Here is a 19,681-nt window from a genome sequence, read left to right on the forward strand (position 1 = left end):
GAATCAAGATATAGAACATTTCTATCACCTGAAATGATTCCCTCATTACCCTTTGTCAGCAACTCTCATTCTAGCCTCTGCCCCTAGAACCACTGATCTGTTTTCTATTCTTATAATTTTGCATTTTCCAGAATGTCTTATGAACAGAAGCTAAAGTATGTAGCCTTTCAAGCCTGACTTCTTTCACTCAGCATAATTATTCTGAGGTTCATTCATGTCATTGTATATATCTATAGTTTCTTTTTATTGAATGCTTGTACCATAATTTGCTTATCTATTCATGAGTTGAAGAAGAGTTATTTACAGTTTTTGGTGGTTATAAATAATGCTACTACAAACATTTACATACATGCTTTTATGTGAACATAGGGTTTTATTTCTCTTGAGTGAATACCTAGGAGTGGTATTGCTGGGCTGTAATGGTAAGTGCATGTCTAACTTTGTAAGAAACTTTCAAACTTCTTTCTAAAGTGACTTTACCTTCTCATACAGCAAGGTATGAGAGTTCCAGTTGCTCCACATCCTGGTCAACACTTGGTATTGTCAGTTAAAATTTTTTTTTCTAGTTATTCTAATAGGTTATGTAGTGGCATCTCTTTGTATTTTAATTTGCATTTTTCTCATGACAAAAAATGTTGAGCATTTTTTCATGGGCTTACTTGACAGTTAAAATTTTTGTTCAGTGAAGTGTCTACACAAATCTTTTACTCATTCAAAACTTGTCTTTTTATTATTGAACATTGAGAATTGTTAATATTATATTCTAGATATAAGTCCTTTATCAGATATGTATTTTACAAATACTTTCCCCTAGGCAGTGGCTTGTGTCATATTTAAGAATCCAAGATAACAAGTTTTATGTTTTCCATTAGACACTTTATTGTTTCAGGTTTTGCATTTAGTTTTGTGATCCATTCTCCAATGGATTTATTTCTGTAAATGGTGTGAAGTATGGGTAAATTCTCTTTTATCATATGGATGTCCGCTTGTTCCAGAATCATTTGTTGAAAAGAACATTTTTTTGCCTTTCCTCCAATGAATAGTCTTTCTTTCTCAGAGTCAGGAATTTCTTAGTGATCCTGTCTTTCTTTCCTGTGACAGTCAAACTTTGACTTATATCCTTGGCAGGTTTTATGCAGGAGAGAGTTTCCTTCTCCTATCTTTTGTGCTAATGCCATACTTTTTACTTGTGTTGTAAACCACATTACATTTCTATATTTTTGCTTTAGACAGTTGATTATCCTTAGATGATTAAAAATAACACAAAAACTTACATTTACCTTCATTTTAACTATTGCTGGCACTTTTCATTTCGTTATGTAGATCTAAATCTCTGATATTATGTTCCTTCTACCTGAAGAATTTCCTTTAGCATATCTTGTAGCACAGATGTGCTGGTAATGAATTTGGCCTGCTTTTGCTTAACTAAAAAGTATTTCACCTTCATTTTTGAAAAAAATACTTTTTGTTGAGTATAGAATTCTGGCCAACAGTTTCTTTCAGTAAAGAAGTGCTTCCCTTGTTTTCTGGCTTGCACAGTTTCTGATTAAAAGCCTGCTAATGTTAGTCTTTGTCTCTTTATATATAATAGATCTTTTTATTCTGGTTGCCTTTAAGATTTTCTATCTTTGGTTTCAGAAGTTTTTTGTTTTTGTTTTTGTTTTCCTCAGTGTTTGTCCTACTTGGGATTCTCTGATCATATTGATCTGTAGTTTGATGTCTTTTTTTATTTTTAAAAATTTCTCATCCATGAACTCTTCCAGTATTTCTTCTGTCCTATTCTCTCCCTCTTCACTTTCTAGGCTTCCAGTATTTGTAGATTAAACATTCATTATTGTCTCACAGATCTTGAATTCTCTGTTTATTTTAAATTCTTTTTTTATCATCATGTTCCATTTAGCTAATTTCTTTCTTTTTTTTTAAGTTGGTCCAATTTTATTGAAATCTTTTACAGAAGACAATTCAAATAGGAACCACTGCTGTGGTTTTAAGGCCTATAGAAATCTGAGTTATGTTCTACTGCAAAATATATAATATATTAATTCAAACTATAGTGTAAAAAGATTTTAATAATGAATTATATGTCCTCATTAAATTAGATATTTACAAATATTTTCCTAAATACTTACAACTAATTTAGATATCTTTTAAAGTTCAAATAGCCAGTTTAAATTTGAGAAAACATACACTTACTGTAACTTGAAAGATGTTCATATTGAGATACTTCAGCCCCAACTTCACAAGCTACTGGAAATTAAGAGATACTTTGTTGCTAGATGAAAAAATTTCACTTATATCAGGGAAAATTATACTAGACTACCAGTTTAAAATGAGCAATAGTTCACATGATATTAGAGAAATTCTCTCTTGCCTTACAAATGCAAAATAAATCCTCTAGACTCCCTTTTCTGTAGAGACCACCAGCTCACTATCCAGGCTCTGAAACTTAGCACAATTAGGGAAAAAACAAGACAGACTTCAGTATGACAATTAGCCAAAACATTTCCCCAGGGAAACATTTCTGATTTTGTTTTTGTTAAGCATTGTCTTGATCTTTAAGTTATTTTTTAAAAACAAAACAAAAAAACACACTCAATTCCCAAGATCAGTTTGAAAATGAAAAAAATAGATCTGATGGCTCTCACAGCAGCCTTCATCATGTTAAGGCAATGTTTTAACTCACGTCTCCTGATATTTCCTCCCCATTTCCTACTGACAGCTTCCCCCTTGCCCTTAGAGTAGTTGAGGTTCCCTGTAATACAGACCCTTGTTTTTTTTAGTGTTAGCTAAAACACATATTTTGAAAAATGTGTTTAGTAAATACCCTTCAAGTCCTGACCTAATTTCCTGATATATAAAGCATATAAGAGGTGGTGTCCCCTGCGACTGTCTAAGGCTTACTTTTGCACCAACTATTTAGGAAGTTCCCTTGACTCTTAAGTTTTCCTTTTGAGATTAAAATTCAACATAGAAAAAAATTCAGTTATCAAACATCTATTCCTAATTTAGAGCAAAGCTACATTACATAGCAAAACTCCACTTACTAAACTTTATCTCATGCAAACTTAAAATTTTAAAAATAGTAATTCCAGGCCCCAAGGTAGACCTACTTAGAAGTAAACATGGTAAACACTTAAAATTTTTTTTCCAATCTTCCTAAAAGAAGTGTGTTTTTGGCTGATAGATCAATATTATACATCAAGTCTGTTGCTAAGGAACACAATTTTTGACCTGTAAATTATTCTGGTAATCTGACACACAACCAAGATGTGAAGACTATAGAACTAAAGGCATTCTTTTGGATTCTGTCCTTTAATACTTTCTAAGAGGAAAACCATGAAGAGGCTTCCAGCTCAGTAGAGACATTGATTAAAGCTTGGTAAAAATGGGAAGGTTCACAGACCTTGGGTAACGCACATCAAATTCAACAGGCCAAAGGAGCGAGTTTTTCATGATGGGGCTCTCACCACTCACAGGTTTGGGCCAGTTTTCCAATGCCTCCTCTCTCAGCATCGTAGTCCTGACGATACTCATCTCGCATCTGGCCCCCAGAATGGCCACGGCCATACTGCCTGCCATCCTTTAAGCCTGCATCCCAGTCTGTGCAAATGATCCGGTCATCCAGACACGTTCCATTTATGTACTGCACGGCATTTTCTGCATCTGCTCTTGAATAGTATTCCACAAAGCAGAACCCATATGCTGTTTTCTTCATTTTATCCAGGCCCATGATGATTTTCTTTATGTCACCAGTTTTGCTGAAGAGTTCATTGATTTGTTCTTCAGTTGTATAGAAGGAAAGATTTCCAACATACAATGTACAGCTTTTCTTCAGTAATTTTTCTTGTTCTTCACTGTCACGCCAGAAGTGCTGGTCCCAGTACTGGCTCAGCTTGACATAAGAGTTGCTGTGCAGTGCCTTCAGGAGGCCACCGAAATAGTGCAGAGAAGTGGCCAAGGGCACCACCACTCCAAGAATAATGAAACCATTTAGCTAATTTCTATTGGTCTATTTTCAAGTTTATTGATTCTTTCCTCAACTATGTCGAGTCTATTTATGAGCCCATCCTTCGTCTGTGTTTCTGTTATCTATATTCTAAATAGACTTTAAAATTTATTTCTAATAGTTTTTATTTCTTATAGTTTCTATCACTTTCCTGAAACCTCACAAATGTTCCACTAGAGCCTTTAAGATATAAATCATAGTTATTTTAAATGCCCCCTGTGGTAATTCTAACATCTGTGTCATCTCTGTATCTGTTCTGTTGATTGGTTTGTCTCTAGACAGTGGGTTCCTTTCATTTGAGTCTTTGTGTTTCATATTTTTGTTGTTGTTGAAAGATGTACTTCTTGTGTAATATAGTAGAGATTAAGGTAAATAGTATTTAGGCCAGGAAATAGGCACACTTCTTGCTCTAGGCTGTTTGCACAGGGGACTGAGTCAATATAGTCAGGATTTGAGTTGAGTTTGGGTTTTGTTATTGTTTTGTGGTTACCTTCAATGCACACTACAAACTTCAACTTCCTTTAGCATTACCTTGTGCTTAGAGGAAGGGCTTGGTATTAATGGATTTCTCTTAATGTTTCAATTCTACCCTCAGCTTTTCTACCTCAGTTTTCCCTGTGTGCCACTGCCACAGAGGTGATCTCTCTCCATGCTCTTACCTCTCCCCAAGGGCTAGGCTGCTGTAGCTTATTACTTGGTGCATAATAGCCTGGTGGTAGAGGACAGAGGGGATTCTCTATTTTCTTGTCCAGTCTCAATCTTAGGCAGTGTACCTAGGTCTTTTGGGGTAGAGCTTTCTCAGTGATCCTGCTCAATCTCCTTTGGCTGTCAAACTCTGCCTTGGATTCGGTGGATTTTTTTTTGGAAACCAATTGAAATTGTATTGACACCAACTACATGACTTTTCTCAGTAGCCTTATGGGAATGGATAAAGTGGCTTGACCCAAGATAACACTGATTAGACTTAGCAATGTTACTTTTAAATAAAACCAACCCTATTTTCCCCCCTAAGGTGGCTTAGAGAGTTCATAATGGTCACAAACTAATACTACAGATAAAACATTAAAAATTTTGATCCAAGCTTTTTCTATCATCCCACACTTGAAAGGTATCTGTTGAACATGAATTTCCCAATCCTAGCATCACTAGCTTACAAACCTTAGGGCTAATAACTCCCTCTCGTTTATCTACTGTTCAATTTCCATTAGTTTAAAGATACACCAGTGTAAATACCATGACTATTTTGCATGAAGTTAAGTATTCTACAGATCCCAGAGTCATGGGATTGAACCAGGAGCTCCCACTTTTTATGGGAACTTCAGAAGTACCATTGAGGCTAAGGCATTTTAATTTAGGTTAACTAGGATCTGTTTCATTTGTAATAGAACCCTCTTGCAAAAGGTTTATTCAATTCTCTTAAAAATGGCGGCATTACTTTTCACCTTTCAGAAGCAACGGTTACACAAATGGAATATTAGATTAAGTCTAAAAATGTGGGCCCTAGTCAACTTTCATTATTTTTCTGCATATGATCATGATAAAGGATCAGAACATCCTTCACAATTCCAAGGAAAGTCCAGTTTAAAAAGTTTGTCCTTGACAAACTCCATAAAACCGCTACTTCAGAGTAAACCAGCAGAGCACTACACCACCCAGTAAAGCTGTAGGTTTCATCACATGCACCAACAAATCTACATGATTAGTTTCTGCACTCCTATTTTACAGAATTTATTTTACACCTATTGTACCAAACAGCATTTTAAACACGGACGTATCAACTCCTTAATAAAGCAAAAACACAGGCATTTCCCTTATTAGAAACAAGATATACCATCACTTAAAGTCTTCAAACATGACTGGACTTAAACTTTCATAATTTGACAGTGCATTCAATGAGTCAATCTGCAGACAACTAGTTTTAACAGACAAGTTAAAAAACACTTTAAAGTAGACATGAATGTCCTAAACTGTTTATTAGGTAAGAATTTTACAAACATTACTTATATTAGTGGTAGCGGTGGAGCTGGAGAGTATTGCTTCTTCTCCAAGCTGTGCAGCGAGAACCACGGATAGTGTGGTGGCACCTGTGGCTCTTTCTGCTTGTGGATGTCAGTCCCCGCAACTCCCTGTAATTGTGGACTGGTTTGGTGATCCACTGGGTGTCAGGGTTTCTTCTTATAGCTTTATGGAATGGATCAATGAGGATAACCTCAAAGAATTTGTACATAGAATCTTCACCAACCCAGTAAGAATTCAGGACCCTCAGGGCCCTACAGTGGCGTCCAGCTCACTCCTCAGCAGCAGACTGAAGGCTTCGAGCAAACTTCAGCTGGTTGACACCATGGTGGACAGGCATGTCCTAGGTGGCACCCTTAGGAACTGGGCGTTTGTGGCCACTGCGGCGCACGTGAATCCAATATATGACATAACCCTGCTTGGCCTTGTACCCCAGCCTGCGCGACTCTTTGGGCCCAGTGAGGGGCAGGGACCAAGGGGGCCTGGTGCAGTGCGGAGAGCTGGCAGTACTGCCAGCAGCGCGCCCTGAGCAGAAAGCACATCATGTCTGACTGCTTCTTCCTCCATAGCTCCTGGATGTACTTATAAGCGCCCACCCTGGCTCAGTTGATGGCTGCCGCCAGACCTTGGTGGGTATTGTATAGGAGAGAGTTTCTTCCCTTCTGTTAATCCTGGGAGATCTTTAGTCATCTGGGCACAGGACTGTTTCTTGCTCCACTCTCAGCAGTAGAGGGTTTTTTCCTTTACATTTTCCCCAGTTGCAATGGGTCATCACCCGTGCCCTGGATATTACAGGATTCTCTCTGCTCTTCCAATATCTTAAGTCTCTTCAGCCATAGGGGAATAGGGACTGGATAAGGTTTACACTTTTTTTTTGGCCATGCCACATAGCATGTGGGATCTTAGTTCCCCCAGCAGGGATCAAACCCTCTCTCCCTGCAGTAGAAGCTCAGAGTCTTAACCACTGGACCACCAGGGAAGTCCCAAGGGTTTGCACAGTGGTGGCCACTTCTCTTCATTCATGCCTCACTGAAGGAGAATTTGCCAGTTTCCTGCTCTGCTTCAGTCATTCTTGTCAGCAGCTGGTGGAGGTTCATGAAGATTCTGTGAGTGTGTGTGAACTCCATTTGTGTCTACTGCTCCTACGGCTTTATCCTCTCATGATAGTCCACACTCCAACTTTAGTGTTCATTATAAATGTTAGCTGGATTCTTCCTGCAGGCATCTATGCCACCTAGTGTCTTTTTTCTCCCCAGTACTCTGCCATATATGAGTCAGTGCTCATGTCCCATCTCTTCTTGGAAGGGTATGTCTTTTTTTGGGTTTCAGGCTTTTTGGTTGCATTATGACCTCAGGTCTTGAACGGGTTTAAGAAATATCATTATCTGGCATTTTCTTGTTGTTAGGATGGGAGTGAAACTCTTTCCAGCTTTCTACATTCTAGACAGAGGCAAATTCCTGTTTGCTTATTCTCAGGGTGGATTGAATCTTTTCCTTGTCAGAGAGCTATGGCTCCAACAATAGCAAACAAACTTATTTGATTTTGTTTCTGACCTGGGGAATTTCAACCTATGTCTCTAATCCCATTCCCCTTCCTGAGACTATTATTTAAGAACTTTGCAAAGCCTGCAACTTAAACAGAAACTTCACTGTTCTATATTATGTACAATTTTCAGGAGTGGCAGAAAATACAAATCGAATTCCACAACTCTATTAGCAAAGGTCTTAGAGACTCCTGTATTTTTATGTCCTAAGACATTGCTATTGACTTTAATGACAATGAGATCAGTTTTTCTTCTGAATTTCACTGACTCTCTTCTCATGTATTACTAACAGGCCAGCCATGCATCTAGGAATATTTTCCCCAATTTTAGAGCCCATCTTATCACAAATAGACATGACCAAGTAGACATGCAGGGAATTCATATAGTACACACAGTCTTATCAGCAACTATGAGTAGCCTTTCCTAAACATCTAAATATTCCTTTTATGACCTAAAACGTGAAGATCTGGCCTTTGGAAGAAATATAAGAGAAAGACAGCTCTTGAACCCTGATGGAAAAGACCCCATTAGCTAACTAGAATGGTAGTGATATTCCAAAGTGTTGTTCCTTGGATTCATGCCTCTTAATTAAAGAGGCATAAACCATCCTTGAATCACTGCAATACAGTCACTGCAGGAGAACTCAAACTGAAGATTCTTAAGAACCCTCCAAAGTAGAAAGTCTTTGGAAAGAGACACGATTCACCCAAGACTTCCAGATAAAACAGAAGACTACATGAGACATAGACAGCTTCTACCCAAGATCCACTGAACAAGACCATATATTGTCATGTTTTAACCTGCATTCTTTTGATTTTTGTTTTTATAGTTATTGCCTCTTTTGCTGATATAAGGCTACCTTTATCTATGTTCCCTATAAAGCCTCCATTCTTTTTTCTTTTTTAATTAATTAATTAATTTATTAATTTATTTTTGGCTGCATTGGGTCTTCGTTGCTGTGCGCGGGCTTTTTCTAGTTGTGGAGAGCGGGGGCTACTCTTTGCTGTGGTTCACAGGCTTCTCATTGCGGTGGCTTTTCTTGTTGCGGACCATGGGCTCTAGGCATGCAGGCTTCAGTAGTTGCAGCACGTGGGCTCAGTAGTTGTGGCACGTGGGCCCTAGAGCATGTGGGCTCAGTAGTTGTGGCACACGGGCTCTAGGGTGTGCGGGCATCAGTAGTTGTGGCGCACAGGCTCAGTAGTTGTGGTGCACGGGCTTAGTTGCTCTGCAGCATGTGGGATCTTCCTGGACCAGGGATCGAACCTTTGTCCTCTGCATTGGCAGGCAGACTCTTAACCACTGTGCCACCAGGGATATCCCTTTGCTAGTGCTCTTGCTACATGCAAATTTCATTGCCTGGCCCTGGATCATTCTTGATTCATGGAGCCAAAATATTACAACACTATGTGACAATGCCTTAGGGGTATCTTGACTAAAAACAGATCAAAGGGGACCCTTTAAGACTGGTATTGAATTAGTATAGAAAGGGCTACTAGATACTCCTTGCAAACCAAGTGGGAACTTGTTATGTTGGTAAACTGATAGTTCCTGGCCTCACACAGAGCCATTTTGGCCTATTCGTTTCCCTCTCAGAACAAGACGTTGTTAGATAATGTAAATCAAGGAGAAAACTTGGGTTTTGATTGGAGAATTGAAACCCTAACTGCCCAAGGGGAATTCTGGACTGATTTCTTCTCTCTTTCAACATCTTCCCTTCATATTTTATAAGGAGTATAGAAAGTAGGGAAATCTTGTGGCCCAGAGATCTACCAAGGCTATAGATCTCATCCAAGAGGTTCATGAAATTGGACAGGCACTGGTTCAGAATAGAGCATTTTAGATACAATATTGACCTCTTGAAGGGTATATTCTGCTGGTTTTGGAAGAGAATGTTGTATTTATATTCCTGCAGACCTCTTTGGGATCCTTAATATTGTTAAAAAGCTCTAGGAAGCAAACAAAGACATTATGAAATTAAGCAATTTGGCTAATATTCCATACCTGGTTCTATGGACTCTTTATATTGGGGATGAGATCTATTTTCTTAGTTTAATTTGGGTAATATTGGATCCTGGCTGAAAAGTGGACTACAAACTCTGATCATAAATCCTTCTCTTAGTATTTGTTTGTGCTGTGGTGTTCAGATGAGTGGTATTCTGAGTTTAAGTCCCATTGTGTAGTCACTGATCCATCAAATGATCCAACAAATGACCATCCAAAGAACAAATAGAAAAACTTTACACTTAAGGAGGTTGAAAAGACCACCTTAAGAAACATGATACTCAGTCATGACAACTCAGAGTAGTTAACATCTGGGTTGATCATACTTCCAGATGTTAAGGGCCTAACCCTTCAGCTCAGGCTTATGAATGACCATAACAATGAGAAATGAAACTATCTGTGTATAAACAGTATGTCTTCTTCATTAATGTAACTTAACTATTTAATTGTCTTCATCTATATTTCTTATTTCAGGAAACTCTTAACCAAGAAGATAAAGACTGCAAATACCTGTATTTCCCATTTTAAGAACTTCCCTAAAAACCCATTTAAATAAACATCTAAGTGTTTAATACATAACATTAAATGATGATTTATTCTCCAAGACTCTTTAAAACCCTTGCCTCAGAACCCTTACCTTGGGCTTCCCTGGTGGGGCAGTGGTTAAGAATCCACCTGCCAATGCAGGGGATATGGGTTCGAGTCCTGGTCCAGGAAGATCCCACATGCCATGGAGCAACTAAGCCCATGTGCCACAACTACTGAACCTGCCCTCTAGAGCCCGCGAGACACAACTACTGAAGCCCACGCACCACAACTACTGAAGCCCACACGCCTAGAGCCTGTGCTCCGCAACAAGAGAAGCCACTGCAATGAGAAGCCCATGCACCGCAACGAAGAGTAGCCCCCGCTCACTGCAACTAGAGAAAGTCCGCCCGCAGCAACAAAGACCCAGCGCAGTCAAAAATAATAAACAAATAAAATAAATACATAAAAATAAAACTTAAAAAAAAACCTTACCTTGCTGTATACACCAATCCTAAACTATTATATCGTGATCTTTCCCCAATATTAATTAAATCATCCCCTTATTTGAAGACTTGCCTTAAACCAAAACCCCAAACCTCATTAACATTCCAACTTTGCCTTTCCACTTCAGAATACAACTAAGACTGTGTCAGTGTAGTGCTTTCCTTTTACTACAGTAAGCAATAAACTCAGCTTTGCTTTATGAACAGACTATTTCTGCAGTGTTTTGAGGGAGTCAGCATTAGACAATATTTAGCAGCAGGCATAGCATACTTGCCAATCTGAAGACATACTGGCTGTGTCCCTAGAGCAGGCTCCTGGAAGCTCTGGCTGTGCCTGGCAATAACCCTTTAGCTGTTGGATTGTGGAGGAGGTAAGGAAGGCTCTCTCGTAGAGGAGGGGGAGGGTGGCCAGGTCTAATGGGTGAAGGAGAGTGCTTAAAGCAGTGTCTGTTTAACAATTAGAAGTTTTTCAATATTTTAAAAATTGGTTAAAACATTGTACTGTCTGTACGGGTGGGTACCAGTTAAATATTAATCCTTGGTGAACTGATCATGGTAGACCAGAGGGAAAAAAGATGACTCGTGGAAGCCAATGTGGATAGATGACCGTTCAAGGGAACAGATGTCTTTGTCTGTTGAAGGTCTTGCCAAGCTGTAAGCTCCCCCAGAACTTAAAAATAACCCTTTGCAGAGCTAAAAACAACAACAACAACCCTCAGGAAAGTGGGACATCAAATTGGTGACGATTAGGTTTTTGCCATTTGGTTGAAAAGGAATTCAATATAGACATTATATATAGCTCAAAAGAAATAAAGTTACACTTTTTGGGTACTCTTCAATTTTTGAATTGAGATTCAAAAGTGCTATGTCTACATCTTTATACAAATGGTATTACTACTTCTTTCCATAATAATATGTCTATGATATAACTATCTTCATTCTTTAATATGGTGGCACAGTATTTTATTGTATGAATGCACTATAATTGAAATAACCACTCCTGTGATGGGCATATATAACAACTGTTATAGTTGTGTTGTCATGATAAACAATGCTGCACTAAAACATCATTTTACATACATCTGAGGAAAATTCCCAAGGTAGAATTTGAGTCAGATATTACCTAAGTATCTATCAAAAAGTTTGCACCAATTTACACTACACATCAACATATATAAAATTAAGGGTTTCCTCTTATTATTACCACCACTTGGTATTGTAAATTTTGATGTATTTGCCAATCTGCTAGGTGGAAAACAATATCCTTTTCAAAATGTGTATTTATTTAAGTAGGAGCAAAGTTGAACATACTTTCATATTTTTAGTGACCATGTGTGTGTATTGCTGCTTGTTCATATCCTTTGCCTACTTTTAAATTTAAATTTAAATTTTCTGTTGTTCATTTTGATGATATTTGAGTTGTCTATTGAGGAATTTATTCTCTAATCTGTTTTTTGTATTAAACGTTTTCTCACACTTTTTTTGGACTTGATTTATGGTAATTTTGCTTTGTGGAAGTTTAATATTTATATTCAGTCAGATTGCTAACTTTTTTCTTTTATTTTTCTAGATTCAATATCATACTTACAAAGTATTTTCTACTCCAAAAATAGTTTTTTGAAACCTCAATCATGTTCTATTATTTTTGTGGATACTTTTTTCTATTTGAATCTTTGATATATTTGAAAGTCATTTTAATGTAATACATGAGGTAGTGATTCAGCTTTATTTTTTTGAAAGGCTCTCACTTTCTACTTGTCCTATATTGAGTTTACTGGGATTGATTGCTTACTTGTTTGGAATCTTTAATGACATTTTCCAAAGACTTTATTAATGAGAGTGCTTAAAATTCCACTTTACTGGTAGTCTTTAGCAATTCATTCTGCATACTGTTTTCCCACAATTGCCGGCTGACGGCAATGAGAAAAAAAAATTCTATTGAAACTAGAACAGACTGCAGCTGCCTTCACATAGTATGGGAATGGCATGATTCAAAACAGGAAAGATGGCTCTTTGTTTTAAAAAATATCTTGGCTGACGTTTTGGATGGGAAAGGTCTCCTCTCTCTCCATCCACCTCACCCCAGGGCATAGTCCAGAAGCTGTGGGTGAATTGCTTTGCATGAGAAAAGTAAAAGGAAATTGAGGGTCAGAGGCTGGCAGCTAGGAGAACCAGAGGCTGGGAAAAGGATCTTGGGAGAGAGGTGGGAGAAGATGGCAACAAGCCAGAGCCTGAGGGAGAATATGGCCAGCAAGAAACAGCCCACCAGGGAGAATGGGTAGTGGCTTTTTAGATCAGCAATATTTAATATTCCATTTTAAGTTGTTTCTTGCGTTTCACTAATGCAATCATCTTCTTTTACCCTTCACACCCTACAAAAACCTATTATACACCAGCTTGTATTAGTGGTACTCTGTGGAGAGTGAAGAAAGTGGGGGTGGTATTGCCCACCATGGCAGAGAGAGATGGCAGCAGCTACCAGGATACAGGGGGCTACAGGCTTCAGAATGGACTCCCCAGATCAACCCACCCCATCCCCAACTTCCCTATTCCCAGCACACACAAAGAATGTAAGCTCCACGAGGGCAGGACTTTTTTTTTTTAATCTGTGTTTTTCTTGCTTTATCTCTAGTGCCTAGAATAGAGCTCGACACACAGTAGTCACTCAATAAAAAATTGTTGGAATGAATGAAAATCCCACCAGAGATTCTGTTACCGAGTCCAACCTCACTCTACTCGTTGCACGACAGGCCAATAAGTTGGGAGATGACGTGTTGAGGCAAGGAATACGACTTTATTCGGAAAGCTGGCAGACTAAGATGGTGAACTAGGGTCCCCAAAAAACCAACTTATCAGGGTCTGGATGTCAGTTTCTTTTTTTTTTTTTTTATATCTTTATTGGAGTATAATTGCTTTACAATGGTGTGTTAGTTTCTGCTTTATAACAAAGTGAATCAGTTATACATATACATATGTTCCCATATCTCTTCCCTCTTGCGTCTCCCTCCCTCCCACCCTCCCTATCCCACCCCTCTAGGTGGTCACAAAGCACCAAGCTGATCTCCCTGTGCTATGTGGCTGCTTCCCACTAGCTATCTATTTTACGTTTGGTAGTGTGTATATGTCCATGCTACTCTCTCGCTTTGTCACAGCTTACCCTTCCCCCTCCCCATATCTTCAAGTCCATTCTCTAGTAGGTCTGTGTCTTTATTCCTGTCTTACCCCTAGGTTCTTCATGACATTTTTTTTCTTAAATTCCATAGATTGTGTTAGCATATGGTATTTGTCTTTCTCTTTCTGACTTACTTCACTCTGTATGACAGACTCTAGGTCCATCCACCTCATTACAAATAGCTCAATTTCGTTTCTTTTTATGGCTGAGTAATATTCCATTGTATATATGTGCCACATCTTCTTTATCCATTTATACCATCAAAGAGGGAGTAAAGTAAAAAGGCAGAATAGAGAGGGAGAGGTGGTGAGGAAGTAAGGTAAAAAGGGCCATCAGTCTTGCAAAACATCTCCTGGAATGGCCAGCATCGGAAGGGGACGTGTTAATTTCTTCTTTTCTGCAGCCATTCACAGGTGGGCAGGGTCAGATTGTCTAACTGTGAGCTGAACAAAGCCACTTTAGTTTAACATTCAGGCAGAGGGACAGGGTTCCTTGAGGCAGGCCATTATGTATGATTATAATAACAAAAGCAATGAAAAGCAAAGGTTAAAATCAAAGAAACAGATCCAACATGGAGTCGAAATTGGCTCTTCCCTGTTACAATTCTGGATTGTGTAGTATTTAGAATGAGGGTTTTAGCCAGTGCATTTAGATGTTAAAGAAAAGGTGAACCCAGAATGCTGGACATTTGGGATTCTGACTGACTTATCAGCTTGGAATCCTGCCTGCTTTACCTCTGCTTTCTCTTGTGAGATGTCCCTGCGTCACAGATGTCCCCGTGAGATGGATAAGCAATTTGTGACACTGCAGTGATGGAGAAGTCTTTAACCTCTTCTTTAATTACTTCCTAAATGGAATCGCCTACTGAAAATGGATCTTCCACTACATATTATTGTAACAGGGAAGAGCCAAATCTGACTACATGTTGGATCTGTTTCTTTTACTTTAACCTTTGCTTCCCATGCTTTTGTTCACTAAAAGGATACTGTCTATACACAGTGGCCTGCCTTGGGGAACACTGCCCTCTGCCTGAATGTTAAACCAAAGTGCCTTTGTTCAGGGAAGCACCCTGACCTTGTCCACCTGCGGATGGCTGCAAGAAAGAAGAAATGAACACATCTCCTCCCTGAGGCTGGCCATTCCAGGGGACATTTGCAAAACTTATGGCCTTTTTACTTTACTTCCTCATCTCCTCCGCCTCTCTGTTCTATAAAAGAAACTGGCATCCAAACCCCGATAAGATGGTGTTTTAGAGACACTAGTCTGTCATCTTCTCATTCTGCCGGCTTTCGGAAAAGTCATATTCCTTGCCTCAGCACCTCGTCTTCTGATTTATTGGCCTGTCCTGCGGGAGCAGTGAGCTTGGACTCGGTAACATTATCACGACACTTACTATATAACTCAATTAAATCAACCCCTTAAGGGTGTTGTTCTTACAATGAGGTGGCTTGGGGGCTCAAAGGCAGCTTTTAGCCAGAAGTGTATTCTCCCTTATGGGGTCATTTAAGTTTTGGAAGAGAGAAGCTGCAGGAGGGGAGGGCCTTAGTTCTCAAGTCCTAGTGTGACCATGGTGAAGGGGGCTCACTCTCAATAAGGAATGGCCTCTGGGAGTCCAGAGAGATGAGAATTGGGACTTTAATGAAGAATTCTTTCAGAATTGTGGATGCCTTCCCACAGCTGTGATTGGTTGATCCTCAGTGACCAGGTGAAGCTATGACTGCTCTGCGCTGAGTGTGAAATGCACGTGTGCAAGTATTCTACTAAGGTTAGGAATGGCCCAGGGATTTGGTGGTTTGGGGATTGGAGGGAGGGCTACGATTGCAGGATGGCTAAAATATTTGAGGACAATTATCTGGCCTCAAGGAGGAGAGAGAAGGTGACTGAGGGACTTGACCACTGATTCTTTGAACACACACGTCTCTATGATCCTCTGAGTTGCAGTTTCCTTGTACATAAAATTGAATAATACCTACCCCATTGGGTTTTGGTGAGGTTTAGAGATAATCTACCAATGGATACCTTGCTGAGTGATAGGTACACAGGAAACACTGAATAAATGGTAGCTCTTATGTTTATAAATGTTTCTCAGATTTGCTTAGGAAAAACTATATGGCAGGCAGTTCAGAAAGGTCCAAGTAAAGGGCTTGTGGGAGGCCAAATTACTAACATATTAATACAGATACAAAGTACATGATAGGCACCTCTCTTCTCCCCCAATACAGGAAGTGAGGCAAGAGGTCATCCACTCGTACATTCACAAGAGTGGAAACATGGCACAGAATGAAGGGTGAGACTCTGTTTTTCAATTGTCTGAAAGTTGTTTTAAAAGATAGATTTATTTTCTTGGCAGAGCCTCATGAACTAAAGCAACTAATAATGAGTAATCAGGATGATAATTATAATTAGCATTTTGGGGGACTTAATTATGTGCCAGGCTCTGTGCTGAGCAACCTCCTGGCGTTTTCTCCCATCCATCGGCCCTGAGAAATACATGCTTTCCCGTTCTGGTCCTGGAGGTGGTAGATGAGCTGGATCAAGGAACTTTATGTTTACCCTGTTAAATTTAATTGAATTAGGTTTGGCCAGTTGGCGCAGGCAGTTGTAATCTTTTTGTGATCTATTCAGTCATTTACCATTATTGCTCTTTTCCATCTTCAAGTTGCCTTAAAATTTGATCACTGGGCCACAAATACCCTCATTCAAGTTGCCAATAAAAGCATGAACTAGTTTAGGAACAAGGATAAAGCTCTACTGAATGCTTTTGGAAACCTCCCTGGAGTGACTTTGATTCATAACTCAGCATTCTTTGGGTTTGGCTCTACTTGTTCTTTAAAGCGGTTCACATTTATCCATCTTGTTCAAAAGGGTATCATGATTGCTGAAATGAAGATTTATAATATCTATGATTCCTGTGATTTCTACCACACCACTAATCTTAGGAAAAAAAAAAATTGTCCTGAGTGTTCTTGAATTCAGGGTAGTTCCTAGTGATCACAACCTCCCCTTTAAGTGTTTAATATTTTTTAAAAATTTTACTGAGGACTTCCCTGGTGGCACAGTGGTTAAGAATCTGCCTGCCAATGCAGGGGACATGGGTTCAAGCCCTGGTCTGGGAAGATCTCCCATGCCGCAGAGAAACTAAGCCTGTGCACCACAACTACTGAGCCTGCACTCTAGAGCCCATGCTCCGCAACAAGAGAAGCCGCCGCAATGAGAAGTTCGCGCACCACAACGAAGAGTAGCCTATGCTCGCCACAACTAGAGAAAACCCGTTCTCAGCAACGAAGACACTAAGCAACCATAAAAAAAAAAAAAAATTATTGTAGTTCATTGACAATGTGTTAATTTCTGCTGTACAGCAGTTATTCAGTTATACATATATATACATTCTTTTTCATATTCTTTTCCATTATAATTTATCATAGGATATTGAATATAGTTCCCTGTGCTATCTTAATATTTTTAAAATAATTGATTCTAGATTTTTTTCTAGAATCAGTGGTGGGCTTACCTTACCTCTTTGGTTTTATAAAACTCATATTCTGCTCTTTGCTGAAAATCAGGAATGAAAAAATGGTATTCTTCAGATTTCTGGCACCTCTGCTCTTTTTTGTGAGATGCCATTGATGATCTTAGAAGAGTTTCAAAAAATAAATAAAACTGGAAATCAGATTTTAAGTCATTGAATTAATTAGAAGAAAATAAAAGTCATATCTGAGATTTCATAATGCTTTTCCTTAATGTGTTCAAAGCACCTTTTTGTTTTGAATTCAGCCACAAGAATAAGAATTTCAGTACAGTAGGAAATTTATGTGTAGACAGCTTTTGGCTTATTTCTGGCATGTCTCCTTTCTGTCAGGTGGTTGTTTTATAACAGCACAATTTATTGAACTTGGCACCATGCTTATTCATACTTATATGCAAGTCATGCTGTTTCAAATATATCTTTGATGATTACAATTGACTGGATATTTAAAATGATCAGAAAAGGAACATCATAAGAGTTGTACCTAATAAAGAGTTTCAACCCTAAGTGTTTCAAATCTTTTCCTTCCAATCTTTTATTCTTAAAGTATAAGAGACCTGGAAGAGGCCTAATTCCCTGAACTCAGCTTTGGTTTGCCCATATAAATAATTGAGCTTCTCTTTCTTATCCTGAGAATCAGGTACAGAACACTAGAATCTGCAGCACTGCCAAGTAGCTCTACCTAGTACTGTGTATGCCAGTTTAACACACATCCTGGCCAGGAAAGACTCTGAACTTGCTGGTTGGAGCCTGGGTGGCAGGGACCTGAGATGGATTATGTAGTCTATTTCTAGAGGAATATCAAAACAGATCACCCTAACTCTGGAAAGTTTAGTAGTATCTGGGCCACTTTTTAAAACACCAAGATCAAAGTCAATCATAGAGGCATTCCTTACATTGTGGCACAGATGTGTTTATGAAAAGTTGGTAGAAGTTGACTTGCAGATTGGATTCTATTTTAAAGGCACTCTGGTGGCTTAATAGTTGAAAGTATGTATTAAGATCTTTCTTCTGTAGTGTGAAAGAACACTCTCTTATATATCTTCTCTATACATATAGATTTTTATTTGATAATTTTTCTTAAAATGGATTAAAAAAAAAAAGCCTGACTCTGCCTCTTCATTTTTTTAAAAAAATATTTATTTATTTATTTGGTTGCACCGGGCAGGCTCCTTAGTTGTGGCTCGCGGGCTCCTTAGTTGTGGCTTGCGGGCTCCTTAGAGACTCTGCTTCTTTAAGACAGACTGAAAACAATGGTCCTTTCTGGAAGTCAGTATTTCAGGGCCAGATGCCCTGAAATCTGACATTTGGCATGTATTAATGTTGAAGGCACTTTCTTTAGGGGTACATTACCCTGTTTCTAAGAAAAATATATATCATAATTATAATTGTCTAAAATAGTTACTGATCTTTTAAAATATGGTGGTTTGAGAAACATTAAGTAAACATTAAATAAAATTTTATTTTAAAGGCTGTCAGAAATTTCTTTTCTAGCTGGGTTTAGATAATATCTGCCAGATAATATGATTTTATGTTAAGTGATTTAAAGAGAACAAAATTATATATTTGGTAATATCAATATAATCATAAATAATATAAAACTCCCATGATTTGGATCACATAAGTTTCAATTTTAAGGTAAGGTGACTATATCATATGTGATTACTGTAGATAGCAACTGCTCTCAGCTCTGGCTGTATGTTAAAATAACTGAGGAGTTTTGAAAAGACACTGACACCTGTGACCCACACCCAGAGATTCTGACTTAATTGGTCTGGGAAGTAGACCAGACACTATGTTGTCAAAGGTCCACAGGTGTCCTAATGTACAGTCAAGGCTGGGAACTACTGTTACAATCTCTTGCAACCTAAAGTGTGGTCTGTGAATGGTATTAGCCTGACTTAGAACTTTTAAAATTCAGACTCTCAGGCCCCACCTCAAACCTTCTGCATCAGAATCTACATTTTAACTAGATCTTGAGGAGATTCATCTGCAGTATGTTTTTCTCATGGCACTTTGACTGTAAAAGTGCTTCATAGTCATTCTTTTGTTCATCCATTTACTAATTTAATATTATTATTATTTGGTCCATTCTTTAAGTATCTGATGAGGACAAACACTGCTCTACATACTGGGAAACATAAAAGTATGAATAAGATTTGGGCCTTCCTTTCCAGGAACTTTTGAAGGACCAGGGTCGGGGTAGGGTAGAGACATGGGAGCAGATTCGGGACTAGCGCTGTAATCTAGCTGTAAGATAGACTTGTCTATAGTCTTCTGGAAAGAAAACTGTAAAGTAAGACCCCTCCCCACTCCACCCCACTTTCACCCAGGGACTGGTATTTGAGCTGGGTTTTTGAAATAGAAGTAGGTAGGGCCAGTGGT

The 19,681-nt window shown here is 38.6% G+C and overlaps 1 protein-coding gene and 1 pseudogene across 2 annotated transcripts in view; both read right to left on the reverse strand.

The window, feature by feature from the left end:
- The window catches only part of LOC307049640 (nuclear cap-binding protein subunit 2-like), a gene marked incomplete at both ends in the record, with an annotated part of 28,115 nt that extends 22,499 nt beyond the window's left edge, over positions 1–5,616 (reverse strand). The window contains 2 exons of the mRNA XM_079699174.1: positions 3,475–3,969; positions 5,568–5,616. Coding sequence (XP_079555300.1) covers positions 3,475–3,969; positions 5,568–5,616 — 544 coding nt within the window. The remainder of the gene's footprint in view (positions 1–3,474; positions 3,970–5,567) is intronic.
- Positions 5,617–6,011: 395 nt separating this feature from the next.
- On the reverse strand, positions 6,012–17,394 carry LOC307049641 (large ribosomal subunit protein eL15-like; annotated as a pseudogene). Its single transcript has 2 exons — positions 17,282–17,394; positions 6,012–6,619 (listed from the first exon to the last, which is right to left on the reverse strand). The product of its transcript is annotated as a large ribosomal subunit protein eL15-like (transcript).
- Between the last annotated feature and the right edge of the window lie 2,287 nt (positions 17,395–19,681).

Source organism: Hyperoodon ampullatus, assembly GCF_949752795.1.
Source record: "Hyperoodon ampullatus genome assembly, chromosome: 3".
In the NCBI taxonomy this organism is placed as follows: Eukaryota; Metazoa; Chordata; class Mammalia; order Artiodactyla; family Ziphiidae; genus Hyperoodon; species Hyperoodon ampullatus.